Source organism: Argentina anserina, chromosome 4 (genome assembly GCF_933775445.1).
Source record: "Argentina anserina chromosome 4, drPotAnse1.1, whole genome shotgun sequence".
NCBI classification, from domain to species: Eukaryota; Viridiplantae; Streptophyta; class Magnoliopsida; order Rosales; family Rosaceae; genus Argentina; species Argentina anserina.
This window is the reverse complement of record NC_065875.1, coordinates 27,447,621-27,473,861: the sequence shown is the minus strand read 5'-3', so window position 1 is coordinate 27,473,861 and position 26,241 is coordinate 27,447,621. Positions and strand designations below refer to the sequence as shown.

The 26,241-nt window shown below is 39.2% G+C and overlaps 6 protein-coding genes across 9 annotated transcripts; 3 read left to right on the top strand and 3 right to left on the bottom strand.

Moving 5' to 3' along the window:
• The first annotated feature begins 616 nt into the window (after positions 1-616).
• On the top strand, positions 617-5,887 carry LOC126790118 (uncharacterized). 3 transcript variants are annotated; one of them, XM_050516257.1, is made up of 8 exons: positions 617-844; positions 931-1,341; positions 1,566-1,633; positions 1,737-2,135; positions 2,532-3,852; positions 4,376-4,470; positions 4,629-4,770; positions 4,995-5,886. In XM_050516257.1, the coding sequence occupies exons 1-8, from the start codon at positions 682-684 to the stop codon at positions 5,654-5,656; spliced, it is 3,261 nt and encodes a 1,086-aa protein (XP_050372214.1). In that variant the 5' UTR covers positions 617-681; the 3' UTR covers positions 5,657-5,886. The 3 variants fall into 3 exon arrangements, with proteins under 3 accessions (XP_050372214.1, XP_050372216.1, XP_050372215.1); XM_050516259.1 differs by lacking the exon at positions 617-844 and having other exon boundaries at positions 1,195-1,341; positions 1,566-1,640; positions 4,995-5,887; XM_050516258.1 differs by lacking the exon at positions 617-844 and having other exon boundaries at positions 1,195-1,341; positions 1,566-1,640; positions 1,734-2,135; positions 4,995-5,887.
• A 363-nt stretch (positions 5,888-6,250) lies between these two features.
• On the top strand, positions 6,251-8,907 carry LOC126791006 (protein S-acyltransferase 11). The gene is made up of 4 exons (XM_050517398.1): positions 6,251-6,371; positions 6,966-7,185; positions 7,386-7,684; positions 8,001-8,907. Exons 1-4 carry the CDS (start codon positions 6,312-6,314, stop codon positions 8,502-8,504), a joined length of 1,083 nt encoding a protein of 360 aa, XP_050373355.1. The 5' UTR covers positions 6,251-6,311; the 3' UTR covers positions 8,505-8,907.
• Positions 8,908-9,364: 457 nt separating this feature from the next.
• LOC126790689 (protein COFACTOR ASSEMBLY OF COMPLEX C SUBUNIT B CCB3, chloroplastic) lies at positions 9,365-10,520 on the top strand. Its single transcript, XM_050517024.1, has 3 exons — positions 9,365-9,488; positions 9,580-9,629; positions 9,871-10,520. Exons 1-3 carry the CDS (start codon positions 9,446-9,448, stop codon positions 10,378-10,380), a joined length of 603 nt encoding a protein of 200 aa, XP_050372981.1. The 5' UTR covers positions 9,365-9,445; the 3' UTR covers positions 10,381-10,520.
• Positions 10,521-10,602: 82 nt separating this feature from the next.
• Positions 10,603-12,986, bottom strand: LOC126790688 (anamorsin homolog). Of its 2 annotated transcripts, XM_050517022.1 has the most exons (8): positions 12,859-12,986; positions 12,355-12,484; positions 11,920-12,071; positions 11,759-11,848; positions 11,436-11,595; positions 11,220-11,353; positions 11,059-11,133; positions 10,603-10,941 (listed from the first exon to the last, which is right to left on the bottom strand). In XM_050517022.1, the coding sequence occupies exons 1-8, from the start codon at positions 12,859-12,861 to the stop codon at positions 10,903-10,905; spliced, it is 783 nt and encodes a 260-aa protein (XP_050372979.1). In that variant the 5' UTR covers positions 12,862-12,986; the 3' UTR covers positions 10,603-10,902. The 2 variants fall into 2 exon arrangements, with proteins under 2 accessions (XP_050372979.1, XP_050372978.1); XM_050517021.1 differs by lacking the exon at positions 12,859-12,986 and having other exon boundaries at positions 12,355-12,490.
• A 642-nt stretch (positions 12,987-13,628) lies between these two features.
• LOC126790054 (delta(24)-sterol reductase) lies at positions 13,629-17,293 on the bottom strand. Its single transcript, XM_050516184.1, has 3 exons — positions 17,178-17,293; positions 14,390-15,675; positions 13,629-14,299 (listed from the first exon to the last, which is right to left on the bottom strand). Exons 2-3 carry the CDS (start codon positions 15,647-15,649, stop codon positions 13,841-13,843), a joined length of 1,719 nt encoding a protein of 572 aa, XP_050372141.1. The 5' UTR covers positions 15,650-15,675; positions 17,178-17,293; the 3' UTR covers positions 13,629-13,840.
• Positions 17,294-18,755: 1,462 nt separating this feature from the next.
• On the bottom strand, positions 18,756-23,016 carry LOC126790439 (tricalbin-3). The gene is made up of 9 exons (XM_050516672.1): positions 21,997-23,016; positions 21,545-21,786; positions 20,780-20,798; positions 20,388-20,593; positions 20,125-20,234; positions 19,937-20,035; positions 19,243-19,693; positions 19,039-19,170; positions 18,756-18,949 (listed from the first exon to the last, which is right to left on the bottom strand). The coding sequence occupies exons 1-8, from the start codon at positions 22,818-22,820 to the stop codon at positions 19,082-19,084; spliced, it is 2,040 nt and encodes a 679-aa protein (XP_050372629.1). The 5' UTR covers positions 22,821-23,016; the 3' UTR covers positions 18,756-18,949; positions 19,039-19,081.
• Between the last annotated feature and the right edge of the window lie 3,225 nt (positions 23,017-26,241).

The window sequence follows — 26,241 nt, the reverse complement described above, 5'->3', positions numbered from 1 at the left end:
GTTTGGTGGCGAGTGATCGAAGTCCGGCAAGGTTCCGGCAAAATGTCATATTTCGTCAAGTTTCTCTATAAATTAGTATTTAGATAGATGAATGTAAAATAGTCTTAAAATTATTATTTTTGTACTAATTGGGCAAATATTAGTTTACCTTATGTTGAAATTGTCACATTTTAAATTTTATCATTGAAACGGGTAATTAAATAGTTAAATTAATATGAAATTGTCATTTTCATGACATTGCACTAGGCCAATCTGGGCTGGGGGAAACATTGAGGAACTGGGTCAATGTGGGCTCAGTCTGCATAGGTCTAGAAGATGTGAAAACACGTAGGGATAAAATTGTCTTTTCACTAACTATTATATCTGACACACTGACGCATTTCTGAGTATATCCGGCACTCTCGATGAGTTATGAGACGCTGATATCTCTATGCCTGATAATACGCTCGCAAAACGTGCCGGAAAAAGTGAAATTCGCGCTAAAAATACGACCGAATACGTTCGAAAACGTTGCGTCGAAAGACAGTTACACCCCTCTGTATAAATGGGTTTTATAAATACATTCATTAAACCCACGACTCGCCAAGCCCAAGGCCCGACCCGCAAGTCCGAACATCATCCCTGCTATGAAGTGGAATCGGCCTAGACTGAAGAAAGTGAAGACTCGAGAGAGAGAGAGCAATGACGACGAGAAAACTGGTGCTCCTCCTAGCGTGCCTGGCGTCAATCGCAGCCGTCGATTCCAAATCAGACAGCTCCGGCGAGTGGCACGTCCTCACGAAGCACAACTTTTCCTCTCAGATCCGTCTCCACCCCCACATCCTCCTCCTCGTCACTCTTCCATGTAATCACTTCATCTTCTCAATTCTTTGATTAAAGAAAACTGACGATATGCTTAAGCAGCTAAGCTTTTCAATGCTGAAACAACAGGGTCCGGCGAGTCCCGATCACTGATGAGACACGTGGCGAGGCAGGTGGCTGATAGACCTGAAGATTTCAGCTCGCTGAAGCTGATGGTGCTGCACAGGAACGCTGAGAAGATGGTGGCCACTGCGATTGGTGCTGCTTCGGAGTGGGAGGAAATTACGGTTTTGTACTATCACCATTCTGTTTCGTACAAATATGGAGGGAGGCTTCGATCGCAGACCATTTTGAATTCGATTCGTCCCTATTTGTCGGTTGCACCTGAACAACTTCCATTGCAACGGCTCAACACTCCGGAAGAGCTTCAAGCTTTCGTCGATTCGACTGACAAAGCTTTGGTTCTGTTTGAGTTTTGTGACTGGACTCCGAAAATGATGGCTAAGAGGAGGATGAATGGCACTGATCACAGTGGTTTTGGTATGCAATATCCATTCTTTTCGCCACAGTTAATGTAATACTTAGTTTTAAAATTGTGTTATTTGGATGGTGCATTATTTCGTGTATAGTGATTGTGTTTAGTACTTTAGTATTAGATAAGGCTGCAAACAAGTCGAGCCGTGGAAGTTTTGATTTAAAAGATAGATCGGTTGATCTTTATTTCGAGTAAGGGGGAGGTTATTGAAGCTCTAGTGTTATTGCAGGGGAATTTTTTGGCTTAAGCTTGAATGCAGAGACAAACAGAAGCGACTGGCGGAAGAATAACCAGAAGGTCGCTGGTAGTTTCTAGTTGCCATTGTTATTATATTAATTTTGAGTAAGAATAGAAGAAAAGGTTAATGATAAATTTCTTTATTTCTGAAACACAAAAGCAGGGTTTGGAAGCTGCAAAGTTGAAGTGTGATGTTGATAATGGGGTTGGCGCAGTTCCTTGGATTGGGGACTTCAGCTCTGTAAATGGTAGTGCTGCTTCTGAGGAGACTGGGAACACTAGGTCGCCTGATGGTGCATCATTTTGCACGCTTGCAGAATATCAGTTGTTTGACTCTTTCTTCTCAAAGTTGATGACTATTGCAAGAGAGTCATTCCTGCCTTCTAGGCATAAATTTGGTGTGGTCTCAGAAAGATCAATGCTCTCAGCTCTTGCTATTGGAGATTCCACTTCGTGGTTGGCGGCGCTATACTTTGCTGGATGCCCCAGTTGTTCGAAGATTATTAAAAAAGAGGGTGACCTTAATAATGCTTTAAAGATGGATAATTCAGTGGTTAAGGAGGTGAGTTCATGTGCTCAAAATCATGCATTCCTTACTGTGACGTCTTAATTGTCTTGAGTTTCTCCAACTCTTATTAATTTGATCATCACAATTTGTTGAAATTAAAGGTATATATCTTATTAAATTTGCATCCATGTTATGGGTTGTTTGTGTAGTGAACACCACCACATATTTTTTGCATCTCCAGTAGTGGTATGAATAATGCATATAATTTTGATTGCGGCATGTTAATGGATTAAGAGTTATTGCATCAGGTGTAGCTCCTTAGTACCTCTCTCTCTCTCTCTCTCTCTCTCTCACTATTTTGCTTCTTTTTCTGTGTACTACACTATCATTATTTATTGCTTAAAAATGCTATTAATTGGCCATTGTAAACTGATTCGTAGTATTGTGTAGCTGGAGGGTGATGGCAATGTTTTGGAGCCTGCTTTGCCTGCAAACCAGCCATCAGTTCTGTTATTTGTGGATAGATCATCTGACTCGTTAGAGACTAGAATAAACGGGAAGGAAGCACTTGATGCTTTTCGAGAGTTGGCTCTGCACTATCACATGTCTTACCAGATTGGGAGTCAAAGTTGGGACAAGCATGAGAAATCCAAGGTCCAGGATAATCAAGTATTGAAAGTCACATCTGGCCATCATGAATTAAAACTGTCTCAGATGGCTCAGATTAGCAAACTAAAAGGTAAAATATCTACTTTTACGATTTTAAGTGAGGGGAAACAAGTCACTGCGGAGAAGATGGCTTTAGATCTGGGTAATTCCTTGCAGGATATCTTGGAAACTGTACTTAAGCAAAAGAAGAAAGCTAAGTTAAGCTCACTGGTTAAGGAGTTGGGTTTCCAACTTTTATCAAATGATATGGACATCAAACCTGCAAATACGTTGCCATTGCAGATGGAAACTGAATCTGACCCGGTTACAGAAGAGCAATATAAGGATGGCGTTGGTACAAGTAGTACCGACTCAAACATAGATCAGTTGGATGGAATGAGTATATCTACTGAACAGCAACCTGAAACTTCAGAAGTCATGGGTACTGGAACGGCGGGAACGCCCTCTCAGAACAATGAAGATAAAACAGATTATGTTGATATAAGCAATCCAGTCACATCTATAAATAGGGAACAACATCTTGCAGATCATAAATCTGAAGATTTAGATAAAGAACTACACAGTGAAAAGTCTGCAGCGCAAGAACTTCACTTCCAAGACTTTATGGGATCCTTTTTCTTTTCTGATGGTAATTATCGGTTACTTCAAGCGCTGACTGGTAGGCCAGAAGTTCCAGCCGTGGTAATAGTTGATCCCAATACGCAGCAGCATTATGTCTTCCCGGAGGATAGTTTTAATCATTCTTCACTGCTTGATTTCATTTCTGCCTTTCTTAATGGGAGCCTTCTTCCATATCAACAGTCTGAAACTGTACTTAAAAGCTCTCGTAAAGCCACTCAACCACCGTTTGTTAATCTGGACTTCCATCAGGTCGATTCTATCCCTCGAGTGACAACTCACACTTTCTCTGAGCTGGTTGTTGGGTTTAATCAATCTGACAGTGATGCTTGGAATAAGGATGTCTTGGTTCTTTTTAGCAATAGATGGTGTGGTTTTTGCCAGAGAATGGAGTTGGTTTTTCATGAAGTATACCGAGCTATGAAGGGTTATTCCAAGATGCTGAAAAGTGAATCAAAGAATGAGAAACCAACGGTTCAAGATAGTAAGTACTTCTTTTCACTGATATGTGTTCAAAAGCTGCCCGCAGTATATTTCTTTACTTTTTGGAGTATCAAGTAAAGAATATCAAAATGTTCATTATAGCTTCTGAAGAGAATTTTATTATTTATTAATATTTATTTTATCCTGTACATAGAAATAGGTTTTCTACATTGGGTCATTCTATGTCCGAAGGCATATGTTTAGCTGTTTCCTTGTTTCATCAATTTGGTCTTTGAGTATAATATTGACATTGAAGATGGCTTTAGAAATCTATTTATTGAGAAGAACCTTTTCTGCTCTGCTGCAGTGATTTTAAATTTGTTATGATTTGTGTGGGGTTACTATTCTTTCGATTTATTAGACAGATACTGGTATTTATTTGGAAAATCAAACATTTAATATTGGGATGGGACTTCATAGATGAAAGTTGCACCGGTTTCATTACATATCTATGACCTTTAAATTCAAGCGGTCAACACATGTAACAGTCAATGTTAACTCTTTACATTTTCATGATATAACAGGCAATTTGAAGAACGAAATGCTGAAGCTACCGTTAATGTACATGCTGGATTGCACATTGAATGATTGCAGTTTGATACTGAAATCAATGAATCAGGTGTGTCTGGTGGAATGCAAAAGTATTTCTCCATTATAATATTGCAGTCTTGCTTTTTTTTTAATAGTTAACTGTACTTGAGGTTATTCAAAATTGTTCTTAAGTCGGAGGTAATCTTGTCTTATCTACTCTCATTTGGTCAATGTTGGAATTAACAGAGGGAGGTTTATCCCACTCTGGTGCTCTTTCCGGCAGAAAAGAAGCATGCTCTTCCTTATGAAGGAGATATGGCGGTCACTGAGGTTTTCAAGTTCATAGCTGATCATGGAAGTAACAATCATCATCTTGTCAGTGGAAAAGGTTATTCTATTTCCGGTGCTGAGATTGTACTGTTAATACGTGTGGTTCCTTAATTTGGAGGCACTGTACATAACTTTTGTGTTGCTCCTTACTCCTTTGAACATGCTTGGTTCTCAGTGGCAAAGCTAGATATTGTTCTTTTATATTATACAAGGTCAAAATATAGATATTTCTTAATAGTTATCTTTTCTTGTTTGAGTAGCCTGCTTCTTTGCTTGTTGTAGGGATCTTGTGGACTGTAGCTGAAAAGAGAGATATAAATCAAGATGTTTTTCCAGTTCAGTCATCTGACAATCATGAGCTGTCTACAGACACACTTCATGAAGTCCTCTTAACCTATGTACACAAACCAGTAATTGAAGACAAGCAAGTCAATCCCCGCATAGAGCAAGAAGCACCCCTGAATGTGGTGGTCGGTTCCATCCTAGTTGCTACTGATCAACTTCTTGGTGTACAACCCTTTGATAAATCAGAGATCCTCATTGTGAAGGCAGATCAAGTTAATGGATTTCAAGGGTTGATTATCAACAAGCACATCAGATGGGATGCTCTGCCTGAATTGGGAGACGGAGTTAAGATACTAGTAGAAGCCCCTTTGTCCTTTGGGGGACCGGTTATAAAAGGTGGAATGCCTCTTGTCGCGCTAACCCAAATATTTGTCAAGGATGAGTATCCAGAAATCTTTCCAGACATTGCATTTCTTGATCAATCAGCAACAATTCAAAAAATCAAAGAGCTCAAGTTAGGAAATCAATCTGCCACTGACTACTGGTTTTTCTTTGGGTATTCAAGTTGGGGTTGGGACCAGCTCTTTGTTGAAATTGATAAAGGAGCTTGGACTTTAAGTGACGATGGTATGAGACATTTAAATTGGCCATCCAGTTAGGTATTTCTTTCTTATTTAACATGATAGAGCTTTTGGAGTATTGCATGAAGTAATTTAATTTACGGGAGAAACTAAGCAAGTACAAGGATAACACAGAGAATATATGCCGGCACACGATTCCATTGAATCTGCTTGTAACCTTCTGTAGTCTGCAGGACTGTTAGTTTCCAAAGAATGTAGTTAAGCATTTTGACACTTTGTTCGCCTACGCATGTCAATGCTCTTCTAATTTACACCCATCAGTTTCAGGTTTCACTGACTTGCCCTCTCGAGTAATTCTCAATTTTCTTTTCTTATGACTTGCCCTCTCGAGTAATTCTTAGTTTTCTTTTCTTATTTATACAAGTTCTGGCCTATTGGATACTGCCTACCCAATAGCCATGTCGCACAAACTCTAATTGATGAATGATGATGCAATAACCATGAATGTGACTTCTTGGAGCAATCAAGTTTAGCTTTGCACTCCTTGTCCCCGCAGGAAAACAAACAAGTTGGGCCTGATTGGGCCTTTACCCAAGTTGGGTGGCGTGGGTGGGTTTTGGACCGGGTCAAAAGTCAATCCTCAGAATTTCAATTTGTATTGGCACTTTCTCAGAATTTCAATCCAGACTACCATGGAGAATCTTCTTCATAATTTGGATGCGTTCCTATTTGGATGAGACTAATCTCTCGACCTGCTCCAGAGGCATTACCAATCATGGCTGAATTGCCCCAGGTCATTCTCTATATTCTTTGGTCGGCTCTGTTTGATCGTTATGCTTCATTCATTCTGGTCTTTACGTTTTTGGGTTTCATATCAAGTTTTGATCTTTTCGTTCCCTGTCGTTTAATTCTGGCTTTTCATACATAAAGGTTCCTGCTTTTATGCTCTGAACATAACAAACCCAATGGCTCGGATAATTGTTGGTGGGATTGTATCAGTTACTTGTTTATGTTTAAGACTCTAGACCTACAAGGCTACAATTGATTACCTGGGCTGTGTTGAATTGCATTCTTCTGCTTGGTTGAATGTACTTCCCTTTTCATGATTTTGTTTAGGAGCAACCAGGATTGGTAATTTAACAAACACTTACCTATTTAGAGGAATTGATTCTGAGGAGGTCAGTCTTACTTTAAGAGGAATAATGCTTCGTAGTTTCTAGATATAATTTGTGAAAAAAATGTGGATATGCTGACCTCTTTATATTAAGAACTTCCAAAGGGTTTGGCTTTTTGAGCGGACAAGAAGTCTCTTAGTAAACGTTTTTCCTTGAGACTTTGCAAATATATGTAGTTTACTTGATTACTGACTTGAGGGTTACATGTCTAGGAGCATATTACATCCGTCAAGGAAGAATATGATGTTCAGTGTTGGGGTTGTGGATTACACCTTCTTCTTCCATCAAATTCTCCACTTTTCAAGTGTGGTTGGTGTGGAGCTTTAACTAATCAAAATGCAAGAAAACGTGATACCAAGTACATTTGGCTGAGACGTTGGCGTGATAGAATCTTTGTCTTTATCCTCCTCATGTTTATGCTCTTTGTGATATGTAAGTTTTTGTACCACTCTTTCTCTAGTCTAGTTTTCTATTACAGAGGTACAGTTTAATTACATATTTGATCTAATAAAAATTCGAAGTTTAATCGTGCACTTTCTTCATCATGAATATTTGTGTTGAACTAGTTACACTTCTATACATTTCCTATTAGGTTCTCTCTTATTTATCATGATCCATTTCCTAAATGGCAGGTGGTGGAGTGTGGGCCATGCACCCTGTTCTTTTCGCTACCAGCTATTTCACTGGAATTTTCCACTCCATTTTAACTTTCATATTGTCTGTAGCTACTGTTTATACATTCAGTTCTGCAGCATTCAAATGTGCTGGAACACCTCCATTCATAGTCTGGGGTAGCTATCCAGCTGTGGGGAAAGGTGGCCTTGAAAATTATACCTTTTGTAACCTCTGCTCAAAGCCCAAGTCACCAAGAACTCATCACTGCCGAACATGTGGAAAGTGTATATTGGACATGGATCACCACTGCCCATTTGTATGTCTTCATATAGTCTATGCTATAACAGAGATTTCTTTTGCATAATACTTCTTCCTATAAATAAGTTATCTTGTCAAGTAATTACCTCTTAACTTATTGAAAAAGTATGCTAGCTTGGCTAGTGAGTTGATTTCAGTTTGAATGTTAAGTTAGTTAATGCAGGCTTTTACTTTAATCTTACATTTGGTCACTCATAGTCATAGGCAAATCTTCTTTGACAAGCTCAATGTAAAAAGAAAATATCAAACTGTAATTTCATTATCATGAACTGCATACTAACAACAGGGAATGTGTTTGCTTAATTTGGATGCAGATAGGGAATTGTGTTGGTGCTGATAACCACCCCCACTTCATTGCCTTACTTATTTCAGTTATCGTCAGTACAACATATGTGTCTATCATGGCTATATATGTAAGTTTCCAGATATGGCCATCTGTAACATTAGAAAGCATCAACGACTTAAATGTGTACAGAACTGAGTTTGCGTTGAGATATGTCAGGGAGCTTATTTTGGGTTTGCTAAGATCTGCAGTGTTTTTGGACCCTAGAGGGCTTGTTCTAGTATATCTGTTTATTTCTAGTGTTTCATTGGGGATAGGGTTGTTCATACTTCTGTGGCAGCAGCTCTGTTATATATATGAGGGGAAAACCTTCTTGAGTGATTTAACTTCACAAGGCAATGATGAAGTTGGAGAGAAGGATTGCCAAAATATTTTGCGCTTCTTTGGTTGGCCATATTCTTTCTCAAGATACATGCCTCTCTGGTCTATTTCAAGATTTCTGCCAACTTTCCAGAAGAAGAGACATGCAAAGTAAAAGTTGTAGTATGAGCTGATGATGCCCATTTCTTTCCCTATTTTGGGAGTGTGGGGGAGGCAGAGACTTGCTTTCTTACTGGAGCAGGGTGGTGCAGGGCAGCAGAATGTGCTGTTCATATGAATTCAACCAATTACGTGCTACTCAGCAGCAGCGGGGTGATCATACGAGGGAAAGCTTAATCACCCCATCCCTTGGAAGACTCTTTGTTAGGATTATAGTTGAAGCAATTTGTGCTTTTATCAAGTAGTGGTACTGTATAATGTGTATCGTACATATTCTGGGGAAGTTGGAACCACAATTGTTTCTTTAACGGTTTAATTCATCATTTTTCTTGTTGCTGATAGAAAATTGTCAACTGTTGTTTCTATGTGTCAGTTGATGGTTTAACTTGGCTACTCAATTGAAATATGTTTGATTTATGCCAAGCTGTGAAACTATAATGCTCCTTATAGTAGCTGACTAGCTGTAATTCATATAAGAATGCTGAGATGTTTTTAGAAATATTGATGTATAACTGTGTAGAACTTGGATGAGTGGATCACTCTGCCTCCCTCGTATTCACTCTACCACAGTTCCACTTATTTTTTATTTTATTTTTTATACGGTTATTTACTTTAGCAAATTTTGAGCGAGAAATCCCGATGCTGGTTTCTGATGCTCTGTTAAATGACATTGTTGGTCTTTCTAGAACTAGGGAGTTTATGACTTGTAGCTATGACTTGTAGTTTATGACTTGTAGTTCTGATTTGTTTTTTTTTTATTTTTTTTTACTCGGGTTAATGACTCTATTTGTTCCAAAAAAAAAAATTGAGCGAGAAAAACCAATGGTACCAGTAGCCGGTCACCTATTCAAAATTGGAGTTTGCACACCTCTGGTTGATAAAGGGATAACGTGAGAGCTCTCTCTCTTTGTCTGAGGTTTTCTCTCTGAATCAACAATGGCTACCTGTTCTTATCTTCTCATACATGCTCACGTTAGAGGTACCAGTTCATTACTATGCACGCTTTCTTCTCTGTCCTGGGTTTTCATTGGCTCATTGTTTCTGGCTCTTGCCTTTTCATTTTGTTTCAGGGTGGCCTTCAAGGATAAGGATATCCAAGCATGGAAATCCCACAATCACTGTAAGTACCCAGCTCTGGTTTCAACTCCAATTTGGGCTTGGTTCTTGTTTGAGCAATTATTCTCACACTCTTAATTTCAATATCATAACAATCGTGTTCATGAGTTTACAGAACGGGTTATTTACTTAATTTTACATCAATTAAGTTATCAAATTTATTTTTGGAAACAACTAGGATAGGATAACCTTGTAGTTGTAGAGATATTCTAAAAGTAATTTTTTTTAACTAGTGGATTTTGCAGGAAAGCTTTAGGTGTCCCAGTATAAGGCAAAGATTAGTGATTGCACAATGTTCCATCTCGTATCTGACTGAAGTTGGAGCCTGTCCTAGCATTTCCGGGAAGCCATTTGATCCCCATTCGGCCTCCGAGATCCTCAGAGTGATGGACATGCCAGAAGCATCACATACCGCTGTCTCAAATTTCATGCACAATTTGGTGGTGGCAGATTTGGACCCTGCTACAGCAAAGCTAGCCATTGCTTTCCTAGGACCCTTTCTGGCTCTGTTTTCGTTTCTGTTCATTGTTAGAATAGTGATGTCCTGGTACCCAAAAATTCCAGTAGGTAAGTTTCCATATGTCTTGGCTTATGCTCCCACAGAGCCAATTCTCATCCCAACCAGAAAGGTCATCCCACCTTTAGGGGGTGTGGATGTAACCCCTGTTGTCTGGTTTGGATTGATTAGTTTCCTTAATGAGATATTAATAGGTCCACAAGGGCTACTTGTGCTTCTATCTCAACAAACTAACTGATACAGGATGGCGGTCAAGAAAGTGTTAAATTTCTGATAAAGGATGGCAGTCAAGAATGTGTTCAATTTTATATCTGTGCTATATGAGATGCCTTTTTTGGGGTGTGAGTAATAAACTGCTTCCTGGCATTGCTGTCCCAGGTTCTATGATGATTTCTTACAGCTGTACACTGAAATATGGCAATCACAATCACAATTTCACTGATAGCAAATGAATTGGTACTACGACCACAACCTGAGACCCATTATTCAAAATGTAAAACTGACTTTTATCAGGTACAACATTGTTTATAACCAGTACAATTACAGCAAAATGCTGTCAAACCTTGAAGTACAGGCCAGAATACTTTTGAAAAATGGAACCAGGTTACGCATCTCAATTCAGAGTACAACACAAAAGTTCAACCGCTTGGAGTTGGTAAAACGATCGCTACTACAAAAATAACCCAAAATGTGGAGAAACGACACCACGTATACTAAAATCCAAGATCCCCATGCAGCCATGCCGTGCCTACCCGATTGTTCATATATCTGCTGCAAGGAAGTTGGAAGAAAATGCTACCTGAAAAAAGAAATTTAGAGTTACAGGCAGATGACTTGTGAAATGAAAACGAGAGAAAAGGACTTCTCTCTTAGGTGATAGAAATAGGTTCGATTCATTCCAACAAATATAAAATACCTTCTCGCCCGGTTTGAATGGAGGAAGACCTTTATAAGGACACGTTGAACATCGAAAAGCATCCCCTAGTCCACACTGCAGATAGTACAACTTTCAGAGAAAAGTAAAAGAGAAAACAAGATTGAAAATGCAGAGCTAAACAGAACGCAGTGAAGACATACACTGCCACACGCCGATTGGAAACTGCTCAAATCCACAGTGGATTGTAACTTCTCTACTTTTTGTTCTTCTTCAGCCCTCCCACAAGTGCAATTTTTACAAGCTTTCCTAGTGCTTCCAACTTCACAGTCATCAGCTGCACAAGCACATGATCCAGATGAACTTAGATAAACACTTGAGATAATTAACAGTGGAATATTCAAATAACAATGTCTTACCTACAACTGGCTGTGGTTTCTTCAAGTCCTCTTCAGTTAGCAGACTATCCTCATCAATCAGATCTGAATCATCATCAATCTGCAACTTCGGTAGAGCTTTTGAAGGCTTTTTTAAGGCGAAGGATGAGCCAATTTTCCAAGAAGGCTTTTTAGCCTTGACCTAGGAAAGGTTAAAGCACAATCAAACAATCTGAATGATAAATTTACATGCAGGATCCTAAATAGATCCTCAAAAGGATCCCATATAGCCAAATACCAAACACAGAGGAGAAGAGGAATATAACAAAATCATGCTAATGGGAACTAGTAACATAGAAACTTACTCCAGAGCACAAGTCAGATGATTTTGGTTGAAGAACTTGTGCTTCAAGATAACCAGACAACAGTAACTTGCGCTCAAGAACGGAAGTGGTCTGCAAGGAAACCCAAATTAGACTTCTAAATGCAAATTAATCCTTGATCTCACAATATGAACATAAACTACCTTATCTGTTTCAGAGGTCTTGTAAACTAAGATTGTCCCACCAGGCTTTAAGACTCTTGAGATCTCCTTCAACAACTGCTCACTTAGGAATTCAATTGATCTGCAAAGGGCAAACACAATGTCGACAGAGGAAGTCCCCTGCGGTAGCTGACCTGTCACAAGCCAAATCCAAAAACAGGTGAACAACTGCTAATTTGATTGAATTTAGAATGCTAACAAAGTTTAAAACCGTCCTACCACTCGTATGCATCATACAAGTTCAGGTGACAAGTTAAAATAAGAAAAAAGTAACTGCACACCAGTAGATTGGAATATCAATTCTCGTAAAACTATCCAATAACTGGCTTTTGATACCAAGCGACAATGACCTTATCAGAACCAAACCCATACAGACGCCACAACACAAGTCATAAAAAAAGAGAGGAAGGAACTTACTCAAGGAAGACGCTTGAGTGATAATTTGAGGTTCACACTCATCCAAAGCTCCATTCCCAAGCTCCTTCAATGCATCAAACACAAGACTGGCCGGTAGAACCGCGCCGTCAGTAAATGCTAGCACAGATCCCTGCATAAACCAAATCAAACGCATTTCAGCAACATTTTTTCAGATTGCAGAAAATAAACCATTCAAAAATCTTGAATTCTCATCTCAAATCCCAAACCGACAAAACTCGTCAAGAGATAACAACACCGAAAACAAACACTAACATCGCAAAAAAAAAAACAAACAGATAAACGACATTTAAGAACAAATAAGAAACACAGACGAAAAACAAGGTTGTATTCAGAAAAAAATTGAGCACAACTCAACACAGTACGTAAATTAAAACCTGGAGAGCATTGCAGTAAGATCTAACCAATCGGTTCCGCTACAAACCAATTCGATAGACCAAAAATTGAACCTTCAAGCTAAACTAATAGAATCGAATCAGGACTCACCATGATGATTTTGAAGCCCTAAAAACGAATCTGCCCGTCGCCGACGACTCTCTTCTGTCTCTCAGCGTCGGAATCAATAGTGGTGCGCTTTGAAATTATATAGGTTCCAGAAAAAGGCGGTGGTGACGTGGCGCGCGACGCGTGGGCTTCTTCTCATGGGCTTTTGATAATTCGAGCCCATAATATATTAATTTTCTTTTTCTTTTTTGAGAGTTTGTATTTGATTCATTTATTCAAGGCTGATTAGATACGGTAATGGGCAGTAGGATGAGGGGATCGAACTATCATAACCATATATATTTTTTATTACGTCTTCGTACTCGTTTTCGTTTTAATTTCCGTTATAAAGTAATGGGCATTTCTCTTATTCATTCCCGTTGGGGATCAATTTTTCATACTTTTATTATATTATATGAAAATTCATATGAAGTAAAGAAAACTTGAAGTCTAATTCAAATTAAAATAATAAATGTAAGAAAAGTTTTTTATTTATATAAATATTTATTTATATTAAAACATTTATAATATATATCTTGTTCTTATTTGGTGAGGATGAGAACGGGGATCAAAATATTATCTCCGTCCGTTACTCGATTCCATATTTCGAATATAGGGGTTTCCATACTCATTTTTCGTTTTTACCCATTTCACAGCCCCATTAATGTCAAATACCCGCGAATACCGTACCGCTGGATAATATTACCATCCCTAAGGCTGATTTTCTTCGGTCGGCTAGAAATAGAAAGAGAAGGAATGAGAATGAGAGAATGTGACACTAACTTAACGTCAGTCTGAATCATTAAAACACATATAAGTGTAGTAATCCGACATGAAAAAACACTCGAACAAGATCACCTGCTGCTGCTACAGCATTGATCAAAGCTAGAACAAGAACTACTAAACGATATAAACTGGAAATCAGGGGAGCTAAACCAACAGCACTGCACTCCTCCTAACAGAATCCGCAAATGATTGGAAATGATCAGTAGTCCACTGGCTCATCAACCTCGGCAATGGGAACCTCCGCGATTGCTTGCTCGGCTTCCTGCACCTCCTTCTCGGTCTTCCTTCCCTTCTTGGACTTGTAGTACACACTCATGAATGTTCCTACAGCACCATACTTCCTCCTGCAGTAGTCGTAATGCCCGGCGTCAAACATAGTCCAGAACTTCTTCTCATCCAGCTCAGACACAGCATACTGTGGCTGGAAGCCATGATTTTCAATCAGCCAACTCTCCATCTTGCGTACTGCTTCTGAGCCATCAAAGACCTCGCCTCTCAGCACCGGTCCTGGTGCATAGTACACACCAACATCAGTGTACATCTGAGAGTAGGGAGTGTCTCCTTGTCTGCGCTGGTGCTCGAAGCCTGGTTCAGCGTAGATCATCGTCTTAACAGGACTCTTGTACAGTCTGTGAGGACAGAGCCAAATGGGGTACACCTATACAAAATAATCAACAAATAACATAGTTAACAAAACGGATATATGAACACACTACATCGAACTCTGGTGAAGAAAACATCTTTTTACCTCCATCTCATGGTGAACCCATTCTAAAGCATCCCCAACTTTGTAAAGAGGAACTAACATGTCTTGGATGACGTGCATGTCATGGTAATAGTTTCTTATGGCTTCACCTTGAGTAGCCTTGAGCAGAGAAATCTTTGGTGGCATCATCCAGCCCAACAGAAATCTAAACCAAAACTGATCAGCAAATGGAAGAATTAGCTTTCCCTCCCAGTAGATACTCCTAGTGTGCCTGTGGTAATATTGCCTGGTCGGGATGTACTCTACAAACTCCCCTTTCTTGAGTGCTTTCTCTGCATGCTGGTAGAACCAGAGTTTAAACCACCAGCCAACTTCGTTAATCACGTTCCCCTTCTTCTTGGCCTCTTCTTTTGAAGCATATCTCCCTGTCATGCACACAGCTTCTGTTGGAGAATATATCATGGTTTCAACAAACTCTGGAACCCTTTCAGGGATGGCTCCAGGTTCGTCCAGACCACCAAATCTGGGAGCAAAAGAATCACTATATGCCTGCGCGATCTCTTGCAGATTTCCCTTTACTGGTTTGTATGTCAACCTCATGTATTCCTTTATGTCAATAAGCTTGATCTCAGCGGCGACAAGAAGGCCCAATGTTCCCTGTGACCATGGAATAGCATAAAAAAGATCAGAGTACTCATTGTCCTGGGTGGCTCTGACAAGTTGGCCATTTGCTAGAACAATTTCGTAAGCCACAACAGTATCAGAGAACAGCCCAAAGATGTGAGAGCTTCCTTCAATCCCATAACCATTAATGAGACCACCAACAGTAAGATCATCGAACTCTGCAACCACGGCAAGCGCAAGATTTAAGGGGCAAGTTACCCTAGTGATCTGTCCCATGTTGACTAAGGGCTCAACTCTGGCAATCTTTTTCTGTGTATCAATTTCCAGGACATTCCTGAAAGCAGACAAGTCGACCTCAAAGTGACGAGCTCGCTTGTAGTCAACATTCCGCATTCCAACAGCAATCCATGGCTTTCGTGCTGTGCAAACAAGACCATCCTTTGACGGATTCCTTTCTTTGAGGCGTTTTACTACTTTCTTAACATTTTCATCATGTTCCTTTTGACGCTGCTTGTAGGACTTCCAGTCAGATCTTTTATCCCCAAGGTATGTCAGAAAGTAAATGGTGAAGGAAATGGGGAGAACAACAAAGATCACAACAATCCACCGGAATTGAACAAAAAAGTCAACCAAGGCCCACTTCCTCTTCGGACGCAATGGTGTTTGAAGATCAGACATTTTGGGAAGAGAAGTTAAATTTCCAGCTGCACAGAAAAGTAGTAGTTCAATAGCATGTTTGCAACAGTGTTATCAACTTTCAGATCTTCCAAAATATAACTTATGGTACACTGCAACTCAACAATAGTACACAAAAGGAGGCAAGATAAAAAAATGGAACCAAATGAAAACACTCAGAAACTGAGTATATGTTCCAACTTGCCAATTGGTGCAACTATAAACAGAAAAGAAAAGGAACATGGACTACCGGTCGTTAAAGTTAGGAGCTGTAGAGTGCATTAAGATATATCCGGATGCAGTATTTACAAAACTCATACAAATATTACAGGCCATCAGGCTGACAAAATGAATGTTACATCAAAATGAAAAATTCCGGAAAGTAGGAAATACTCATAAGAATGCAACATAGAATTTTCATCTTCTACCAACAAATAAAATTATATCTGAACGAGGGCCTTATATCAAAAACAATATTCTTTTGCTAACCTATAGTAGAAAGTAAGCATCGAGGTTGTTAGTATGCATGCCATATATCTCGCAAATGACATATTCTATCAGATTAGCATACGAACATGCCAAGAAGTTAATCGGATACCACTGGTGTTATATCAATCGTAGTTGCCTATAGATATTCACTAGTTAACGAAAAATGCAGATCTAGTGGTCAATTAAGATGAAAGTATCACTATCCAACCAGAATGAGAACTTAACATTGCTTTCAATCAGCAGTACAACTCTTCAGATTCAATTTGTATTGAACAATAAGATAGAAAATCCAACCCCTTGGAGATCCACGTGCTTAATAAAAAAAAGAGTCTCCAGTTTAAAAGATGGGAAATCAATGGAAAAAGGCCTTGGTTTTGTTGAAAGCTTCCATTGTCTGAAATTCTGATCATGTTCTATAGAAAGTACATAACACGACTATATACACCAGCATGAATTGAGATTTCTTTCTGTGTGAAAATAAATAAATAAAAAGATAGTGAAAGTTAAGAAAAAGACTGCTCCCAGTCTTCATGAAAGCTTTGAAACATGAAAAGTAACTGGAGCTCTTCAAAATCCAGTGTCTTTGTACAAAACCACTAAATAATTATCTGAAGAAAACAAAATGTGCTCAAACAGATAAAACAGACTATACATAAACATGCAATGTGACCTTTACTCTGAGTGATAAAAAACAAAACTTTATTGAATAAGAAAAAAAAAAGTCCTGGCTTAGTGCTTAAAAGACTCCACCAGTTCACCAAACCTTGGAAAACAACAAGAAAAGGAATTCAGATATAAAGCCAAGATCAGATTTTTCAAACAAAACGAATGTGTACATAACCCGAAAGATTAGTTCTTGTTATAAAATAACTCTAATCTAGTTCACAAAGCTAAATTTGTTTAATTTGTGTTTAAGAAACCAAACAGATCTCAGCAGAAACAGCACAGAATCAATGGTCCCCCAGTTAACAAAATTCAAACTCCAAATCCATAACAGAGCTGACCAAAACTCAAAGGAGAGAGAGAGAGAGAGAGAGAGTACCTGAAGAGCTCGAGGTAGTGACTGTGAGATCAGAAGTGCACAGGAGAAACAGACATGACCCCAAAGCCACAGGAGTGAGAGAGTGAAGTGGGATAGTCCACTCTATTTATTCTGATAATTTTTCTTAACTTTCCAAAGCTCATTTGAATAATGTGAAAAATAAGAGTAAAACGTTAAGAGCATCATTGAAGAGACCGAGACAGATCCAATCAAAAGCGATATCCCTGACCAATAGGATTCGCTGTCCTTCACGTTCTCTCTTATTTCTTTCCTTTTTTGAATCATTCACACACACCTACCACTGGGTCGTACACATGCCTTGTATTTCATCCATTATTGCCACATTTTAATCCCACCATCTTCTTAATTAGTACTCATTAGAGTCTAATTTAAATCACACCTGAAAAAATTTAGTTTGATTAAACGGTATTATATCCTACAATATAAAAATGTAGGATTGTGAAAATATGGAAACAATTACTAATAGCTGCAGATCTCTACCATGTCTGGTTCAGATAGTTGGCATCTTTCTTTCCTTTTTTCTCTTGCTAAGATACTTGGGGGATCTTTTCTTGTCCTGGGGTGAGTTTGATTTTACAAAGTGTTTCCTCTTCTATCATGAGCAACTCTCATTTCGAACTATTTTTCGTGTAATTTCAAATTTTCGAAAACTAAGGTGAAGTTGCAATGAACAATGGAGAAGACAGTGCAACTTCTCAAATTAACAACAAAATCAGCATTAGAAAACTCATGTTGCAAGAATAGAAAACATTAAGGGATCGTTACATTCATTCATTTTTTTCTATGCCTATATATATATATATATATATATACAGACCGCTTTAGGTGCGGACGTCCGCACCGTGCGGATTCGCCGATTCCGGCGACGGCAGGCCGCAACGGCTCGGTGGACCAGCACAGCCGCATTACCCACCTCCCGGCGATCCCATCTGTGCCGGACGGAGCTCCATCTGTAGCCCACGGCGGCCGGAATCTGCAAAAATCAAGTTTCTGGGCAGATTCCCGCGATTTCGCGATTCCGGCCGCCGTGGGTCGCCGATGGAGCTCCGACCGGCACAGACGGGACCACCGGGAGGGTTGGGGAGTGCGGCTGTCGTGGTCCGTCCCGCCATTGCAGCCTGCCTTCGCCGGAATCAGCGAATCCGTACCTTACGTAAGGTACGGACGTCCGCACCTGAAAATTCTTCTATATATATAGGCGACGAAGAAAAACGTGGGGTTGTCCGCTTAATTATATTTTTCTCAAGCTGATCCACCTTTTTTAGGAAACAAAAATTAGTGTTACGGGTTCAATTATCAGCAAGCTTTCCACATACTTAACACTTAAATTAGTGCCATAACAACTCGTGAAAGAAAATATAAACAAATTGGGTTAATGATTCCTTCCACAGCTCTTATCACTAATAGTAATTAGTATGGGGATCCAATACAACCTTTTGGTCTAGTGATTTGGGCCATTTTTATTTTATCTCTGAGCTATCAGCTTTCTTTGTTTATTCAAAAAGACACTACTTATTTGGTTAGAATCAAAAGAAAGCGCTGCTCCTTGTTCGAATCTAAGAGCAGAAAGATTTGTATATGAATAGTTAAGCTTGTGAACATATTCATTTCCACTCGCTAATTGCTATGGCTATGGCTAAAAAGAAACAAAACGAAAAAAATTCCCGCCTATGGAACACTCTGCAATAATCACAAATATACAATATGTAAACTACGAATTGGTGTGAGTCGACTTCTTAGGAAACAGACCCCTGCAAATGGATGAGGGCAGTCAATTCAGACCTATGAAATGAATTCAATGAAACGTAAATGAATAGGTGAAGAAGGATTCTGGCATTACTTGGATCAAAAAGCAAGCACGGGTTCTTCTCAAGACGGTTGTATCAAGGATTGAAAATACTTGAACCGCCAATGTTGATAGCAATTAGTACCGATATGCTGGTAATTACGGCAAGCCAATATAAGGGTGACCCTGCAAATTAGAATATTGGTTTTGTTAAATTGTTAACTTAAACATGCAAGTAATCACAATGAAGGACATTACCTCGAGAACCTTCTGAACTGTTATTAGAATTTGAAGGCATTGATTCTGCATCAAGACCGCGCAATCTTGATGTTTTTGAAGCTGCATTGGAAAAATCGTCTAAAACTTTGTTGTTTCCTGTTTCACTTGCCACTATCCCTTGAAATTCTTCACTCACAATCAAAGCTGCTAGAACATCCATGAAGGACTCTTTGTCTGTTTCATTTGCGGACTCGGTACTATCCTTGTCATAGGCACCTAATTCATCAGAATCAGACAGTTCATCATCTTCATCTTCAGTATCAGTAGGATCCACAGCCGTTTTGTCATCCTCTTCATCTTCAACATATGCTTTATATGTCAGTCGTAGTAGTATCTCACCAGAAGACCTGTTCTTAAACAGTCCCCAACCTCCTTGCAGTACCACAATCCTGTCTGTTGGTACAGTGTCTTGAAGAGATCCAAGATCAACCTAGAAATGTCATTATTTGAGAAGCAATTTATTCTTCGAGCATTATAAAAGTTAATGGTCAAATATAATTTTATATAAACTTGTGTTCCTTAAAACCTCTCTAGCTTGCAACACTTGTCCCCTGCCCATTGCTATTTGTTTTATCTAAATACTGTATCTAGATACATGAATCTGGTCATATATGCTATCTAGCCATGCCAATCACAAAACAGATTCAATTTTTTTATGAATTAGATATTTTACCTCTCCAGTACCAATAGGTAAGTCTGTGAATCCAAGAGAATCCTTGACTTGGATGTATAGTTTTTGCTTTTTAGGGTTTGCTACAAGCATATAAAAATCCTGCAGGGAGAAACAAAAACACAATTAGTAATTACACATGCCCAATTTTTCAAGACGGCAGATCAAGCAGGACTTGTAAGTAGGCTCACCTGATTCCAAATCGGTTCACCAGGAGGTCCAATAACAGTAGTTTGACTATTCTTTTTACTTTTTATAATCTGATCCCCCAAGATTAGAGTAACATATGGATCTGTTTTGCCTGAAACATATGAGAATAACTCAATAATGGGAACTTACGAGACATAGAAGAATTAAAAGCTTCCTCCAAAGAGTTCAGGACATTCAATTGTTTTGTTCAAGAAGTCAAATTTGATTTGCTCGTGCTGCACAACTACATATGAAGTGACATTACCATAAAAGACATAGAGAAGCTTCCGAGCATCTACAAGGGTCACTGATAATTCTCCAGCAAAATCCTTGTTTCCTTCTTGCATGTCCCCTGACTTGAAATCATCTCCTACAGGGCCAACTGCTTTTACTTTCTGGAAATCCAAAACAATCTTTTTTGGGCGTACAAATAGTCTAGGTAAATCCTCAGTGAGAAGTTTAGTCAAAAACCTACAAAACGATTAAAACTATTGTTTCAGCACTTCTACTTATTCAACAGGTAAGAATGATAAAAACATGCAACTAAAATAGTGATAGATAATCAGCATGCTCTATCCATAGTAGCTGTGTGTGTGTGTGTGTGTGTGAGAGAGAGAGAGAGAGAGAGAGAGAGAGAGAGAGACGCCATTCACTTACATTGAGAGAACGGGGATTGCTGAAATTGCCCAGAGCATGCACAAAGAAGAGAAGAAACATTTATCAGTATCTTCAACATATGATGATTTCTTAAATATGAAACAATGCAAGCAAATAAAACAATTCTGAATATGGTAAAATGGATGATGGTAATCAGCTTCAGCATAATCTGTACTGCACATGATTATTTTTGAGATGGATGACAGACTGACAGGTAGTGAGGAGAGTGTTTGTATAGGATCTAATGAAAGTTTTTTAAATCTCTATCAGGGACCGATTAAAGTTATACTCAATCTCAACATTTCTTCCTCACCTCCCTTTCTCTGTTGAAATAATTTGGACAAACCTTCTTCAAAGGATTAGTTGCAGAAATAATACTTCTAAACTGTTGTGTTGTAAAGTGTAAACAGTGCGAGCTTTGACTTACATAAGAAGTGGATATGCATGGCATAATTATTTCATCTGTTATTAGTTATAATGATATGATATTATGTGTGTGTGTGGGGGGGGGGGGGGGGGGGGGGGGTTGCAAGTTCAAATTGGTTCACAATCCATAACTACTTCATTAACGTTAATATAAACTTACTTCTATACAAAACAGTCTACCTAAGCTCACACAACATTTCTTCCTCACCTCCCACTTTACCACATACCCTTCCCGGACCTTTTCACCCCATCTTTCATTTCCTCTATTATCCCTATCCTTCCTCTCAAGCACATAACATACTAGATTCAAATTAAGTTATGAAATCACTAACGACATACCCATTAGGTTGAACAAGCGGAATGGTGACAGTTCAAATTTGATTTTGGGTAGTGAGACAAAAGCCCATTGAACAGCTCCAACCCAAGGTGATGTCGGTATCAGGCGCAATTTCACCCAAAGCTCTCCATCAATATCAAAATCTCGAACACCGACCGGCACATAAATGGGAATGATGCTAAATTTCAGCGAAAGCATTAACAGCATGCGAGCACCACCAGTATAACGGAGACCTATCTGGTACCTGAATGACATAAACGGATAACCAAATGTTAGACGGTGTGTATTGACATAGAAGGCCAGCATGAAAAACCGAGTTTCCAAACGACCAACGGTGCTTTGATCAAACAATTCATAGTGTTTTCGATAATATGCCATATCCAATGTACAGACAACCTTAATAGATCAAACAAGCATTAGTAAAACTCAAAACTCGTTTAAGTTGCAAACTCACTGTAGATCATTGACACGACGGGATGTTCTCCTTTCAACATTCCTAACAGACAGCGGCTCATCCCCCAGCGAAAACTGCTTGATTTCAACTCTCTCAACATAGTCAGGCTTCTTCAAATCATCAATAACCGGCTGAAGCAACCCGATGAGCCAATTCTCGAGCCCGGCTCTATAAACCTTCCACAGCTTCCCCAGCACCATATTCACCCACTCCACCGACTCCTTCCTCTGCAAATCCTTCTCCAAAAACAACGAGAAGCTCGTCGGCACTTGCGGCCACGCCTCCCTCGGCCCATTGTCACTCCCCACCGCCTTGCTCTTCTTCTTCCTCGAAGTCCAGAACTTATCAAACCCAACACCAACGAAGAAGAAGAAGACGAACAACCCCACAATGTTTCTGTTAATCGGAGGGGACGGCATTGGGTGTATCACTCCCAGCTGAGTCCTGAGCTTATCTACAAAAGGGTCTTCTTGGAAGTTGGAGAAGCTCGAGCCCATCTGAATCTGTGACTCATCGTTAAACTCATCTATGGCGTCCAACTCCCTCGAGAACCGCTTCAGCACCAAGTTCTTGGCAGCTCGTCGGGTCGAATTGGCGATCTCTATGTTCATGTTATTAGCCCCGGAGCCGCCATCCGGGGAGATAGCACAAGCAGCGGTGAAACCGAAACAGAGTTTTCTGCGGAGAGTTTTGCGCCGGAAAATGGGGAGAACTAGGTGGTGCTGCGGCTTCCTTCTTCTTCTCGGAGGGGTGGTTGTGATAATAGTGGTGGTGTTTCCACATGGGCAGTGGGGGAGAGGCTGCGAGAAGCTTTGTGTAATCATTAATGAGCGGTGGAGATGAGTCCGGAAGCCGTGATTGAGATTGGGGCATGAGAAATCGCATTGGGAAACATGGATTGTTTGGGGGGCTTGGGGTGCTGCTGTTGTTGTTGGTAGACCTCCATGTAAAAGAGAAGGTCAAGGAACAACAGAGGGGGGGAATGAAAAAGAGGACCAGGAGAAAGCGAGAGAGATCGGCACCTCAAAATGTGGAAGACGTGGATAATTACTTATTTCTCGTGTTTTTCTTCATTCTTCTTCTTATTTTTGGTTGTAAATTCTCTCTCCTTTCACATTGGACGGAGCCGCCGCGGGGTAGTGGTGCGCTCCCCGTGTCCACTTTGTACTTTTGTAGTTTGTGCTGTTTCTTTTCGTTTTTTTTTTTTGTTAAAGTACTTTTTTTTCTTTTGGTGGTACTAAATGTACCCGTAAATATCTTATTAGACCCCAGCAACAACTCATTTTTTGCCAATCTTCCGATTCTACCCCTTATTCTAAATAAGTTAAGAAAAAAATCATCATTGGCTGGACTTGTTCGTCCTCATCCCTGGTCCCCAGATTTTCTCAATGGCTCACCTCTAGTGAGTTCAATCAAACTGTTGACAAAATATTCTTCTCAAAGTTGATTTGGTCATCTCATTTGCAGGAGGAGGACTTATTTGATCTTTCTCAAAAGCCTTGTACATAAATTAGGTGTTCTTCTTAATTTGACCAGAATAGATTCTTTGGTAACAATTGAAAGTTTATGAGGTTCTAACAACCCTTGTATTAATTGAATGGTATATATGCATCTACTGTAGATTCTTTTGACTAATAATCAATCGCATATATGTCAATATATGATAGTAGATCGATCGAACTGGCCGAGATGGAATCATGGATATGCAAGCGCAACAATTCAATTTCACTTTAGGGCTCTGTAACTTATGTTTTAAGGTTGCAAGTTGATAATCCATCATATTCAAGATTATAGTAACAAAACTAATAGGAAAGAAAAGAAGAAGAAACAACGATAATGGAAGAAGCAGAATGGCGTTGGACTTTTGGAACTTAGTTGCAGTTAGAAGGGGTAGCAATGGAAATAAAAAATAAAAACTATTTTGCTGTGTCAACTTAAACATTTGCTAGGTACATTTAGAAACATCTTTTTCTTTTTCAAACATCAACACATTTCTGTTTCCTGGACCAAAATAATTATGTTTTTTTAATACAATTAAAAAATTATGTTTTTTTTTCTTCAAATTTTCCCTTCTCATAAGTTATGGGAAAAAAAATGAACATTACAATTTGTTAAGGGTCACTGCCCCCAGTAAAGCCGGCTCTGCACACGTGCAATGAGCTCGACCGTATAGGGCCGTACGTTCCTTTTTTAATCTATTGAATAAAAATTAAATAATACTAAAAAGTGCAATATATGAGGCTTTTTTTTCCATCAAGTTTGACCATGCAAATTAAAAATGGGTGATCTCTCCATTTCTTTAATGGACCAATTATCAAATCGAATCAATAACTATATTTTAGGGTAGTGGACTAGTGAAAGCCGATTAACATATAGCATAATTTTTTTTATTGCTTCCTCGGTTCCTCTTCTTCTTTTCATATGTCTTTTATTCTCTTCTCTTGCTTTGATTTCAATTAATAATGATTATCTTGAGAAATTCAATTGTGTTAATATGATTGATGATTATACTACTACGAAGGTAAGTAGATATATTTTCAAATGAGCGTAGGTGATGCTAAGAATGTGAGTGGTTTTCAATAAATCATCTTTTGTAATTACTTTAACCTTGTATTGAATATTTAGCATCTTTTGCAAGTATATCTAATGATATTTTAGTGTTTTATTGATTACATTTGAGTTTATATTGTCCGTTTGTTAAATTTTGTTTTCATAAAAAGTAAAGTTTAAATGACTGCATTTTAATGTTCACACATGACCACTACAAAGTTTGAGACGGCCGTAACCGCCAGGTCTCTGATTCGGGTTAGCCCACATGAAGGGTTGACTTATTTGGTTCACCTTCCTTCACCACCTTAGGTTTGCTAGTAGAACCTTTAGGACGACCTACCTGCCTCTTCATCACCTCCTTCTTGGCCGGGGAAACTACAAAGCTACCATTTGCAACCGGCAAAGACAAATTAGCATAAAAAGAAATATCAAAAGGGACAAGCTCCATACCATGTCCAAGAAGACGATGCCGTTTACTAAAACCATCCCCACAAGCACTTTGCTTCGAGCCTAAATTTGCCAAAGCAACAACCTTCTACACTGGATCTACAAGCTCATCCGGGATTATTACCACCTTTGGAACCTGCACCCGCCACCGGCTGAGGGAAGATTCGAGCCAATTGGGTTGCTAACTTTGTTGTTGTCATCTCCGAAAAAGAGAAAGACAACTGAGGCCCCTTGGATGATGGCGCCTGCCACATCCCCACTACCCCTCCCCCAACAGAGAGAGCCGTGCACCCTCATATGGGTTAGCACTCATCCCAAGTTCCCTACTACTGCATGCGGACCAACTCGACACCAAGGAGAAACTAGGGTTATGGTTTTGAAGATTTCATTTCCCCTTACCACCATTCAAGTCGGCACCTGCCACTCTATGACTTTGCATTGATGCACCACCGAGCACTTGAGGCTTCGACAAATCCGGAGCACCTACATAGCCAGCCTCAAGGTGCTCCAACAATCCACATACCCGACAAAACTCCGTAACCCTCAAGTACTTGAATGAGAGGGTCGCCGAAATCTAATTTAGACCAAACTTGAAAACCATCGGCAGAGACGCCTCCTTGATTTGATCTATAACACGATGTCGGATCCACAACTTAGTCCGAGAGCCTCTTTTGATGCCTAACCGATCAATCTCTTCGATAATATGATATGATGAATATGAATTTCAATAACTTAAAGGGTTAGTGTGGAGTTATAGAGTATTAATAGACACTCACAGATGAAATAAAATTAGTTTTAAAATTAGAAAAAATCTCCAAAACTTGTGTGCCGCAATGACTTTTAGTCCAACTCGGTAAATTCACAAGAAGAGCGTTCTCATGGAATCTCGACAAGGTGGCATTTGACGAAAAAATCGTATAAGGCAACGCACATGGTTTGAGTGGTTAGAAGTTTTGTTACCCACAATGTACAATCCATAAACATCATCATGCTATATATTGATGTTGCTTAATTATATTCTACGTATAAGATGATAGCTGAAGAGCATGCATATAAATGATTATTGGGATTATTCGAGTGCAAATTATTCTAAATCTATAATCGTACAAAGTATTCTCAAAAGTTAATGTAATATTGATGAATTATTTTATCATTGTATTTATGTTTTCAATATACGTAGAGCAAAGCTCTCGCTCATTGGGTTAGGCTCAAACCGCTCGGTCTCCCTCTCTTGGGCTTGACTCATGT